The following is a 1311-nucleotide window of genomic DNA, read 5'->3' as shown; positions in this document are numbered from 1 at the left end:
ACCGTCTGTTAAACTTCACATCCACCAACCCCTGCCTGCATCTACCTGCCTATAGTCTGGTCTGGATAGACAAAAGATTTGAACAATGTGAGACCATTTCCTGTGAAGTCAAACCACATACCTCAGTATTTGGACAGAGTCTGAGAGGGGAGGGGGCAGTAGAGCTTGTGTAATACTGAATGTGGCTCAAAAGAGAAAACAAATGAACCGAGAGAAATGAAGAGGGAGGCAGCTGAAAATGATACGGGCTGCCCGTTTGAGTGTTGTGTAAGCAGCTTGTGCACTCGACCTTTTGCCTTTGTGATTGACCCTCGCTTGTGATACTTACCTGTGAGACGACTGAATTGTGAACACACAAAAACCACTACCACTCTATATGTCACCTGTAAATATATACAGATTTTTGTACAACTCAAATGATACTGTAAAAGCACTTTTTGATGTCCATGATAGTAGTATTAATTACCACTTTGTAATGACTTGTAGGATGTAATATATTTTATACAAATGTGATGTAGCTGTTTTTTTTACATAAACCCAGTGAATGTACTGTAATGGTGTTGAAAAAAGCATAAATAGCAAGAGAGCAACTCATTTTCCTAATGTGTTGTACAAGTAGATGTGTTCGAATGTGTCCGTCTGCCTGTGTGCAGTGTTTCGTATACATAGTTCATTGATCAGAGAATGTCCATACAGTAGGTATAATCCATGAAGAAGAGATGCTACTACTTTTATAATGCTATGTATGTTGCTAGGCTACTTACCCGTCCAAGAACACAGATTATTAAAGAAAACAGTGTTTAAAAAAAAAAAATCTGAGTAGAGTTTGTCATAATTAAAAAAAAAACACTAACATTCTTAGTATTCTCATTTTTTTGAGAATAAAAAATTGAGATGTTATTGCTTTTAAAAAATGTACATCCTGTTTGAAACCTTTTTTTTAAAGCCTTGGACAGTTTTGGGGGTTGAACATCAAGCTTTTATTGACATACTATGACCACCATACTGAATTCAATTCCAATTTTTACTCTTCTTTCAGCTCTGTTTTGTTTTCCCTTAACTCCTGAGGAAAATATTTGTCCTGCTAAATGCTCCTGAATGTGAAAGCCTTGTTTACCAGCTAACTTTGTCCTGTCTGCTGTTTTGTTGCTGTTGTTTGTTGGTAGCCTACCATGATTTTATTTTCCTGTAAATAGCTGCCTGCTGCTGCTGCTGGAAACATAGTGGTTGATGAGAAAAGTGAGACAAAACCAAAAGAGCAGAATTGTGGGCAGTGAAACCAAACACAATCAACTGAAAGACATTAAAGCG

General features: G+C 37.1%; 1 protein-coding gene across 1 annotated transcript in view; it reads left to right on the top strand.

Moving 5' to 3' along the window:
• LOC128372529 (phospholipid phosphatase 3-like) overlaps positions 1–512 on the top strand; it is a 6818-nt gene extending 6306 nt beyond the window's left edge. Inside the window, exon 6 of the mRNA XM_053332626.1 lies at positions 1–512. This exon is cut by the window's left edge and continues 93 nt beyond it. Coding sequence (XP_053188601.1) covers positions 1–12 — 12 coding nt within the window. The 3' untranslated portion in view covers positions 13–512.
• Positions 513–1311: the final 799 nt, after the last annotated feature.

This window comes from Scomber japonicus, chromosome 2, assembly GCF_027409825.1.
Source record: "Scomber japonicus isolate fScoJap1 chromosome 2, fScoJap1.pri, whole genome shotgun sequence".
Lineage (NCBI taxonomy): Eukaryota > Metazoa > Chordata > Actinopteri > Scombriformes > Scombridae > Scomber > Scomber japonicus.
The sequence above is the reverse complement of the archived record's forward strand: the minus strand, read 5'-3'. Positions and strand labels throughout refer to the sequence as shown.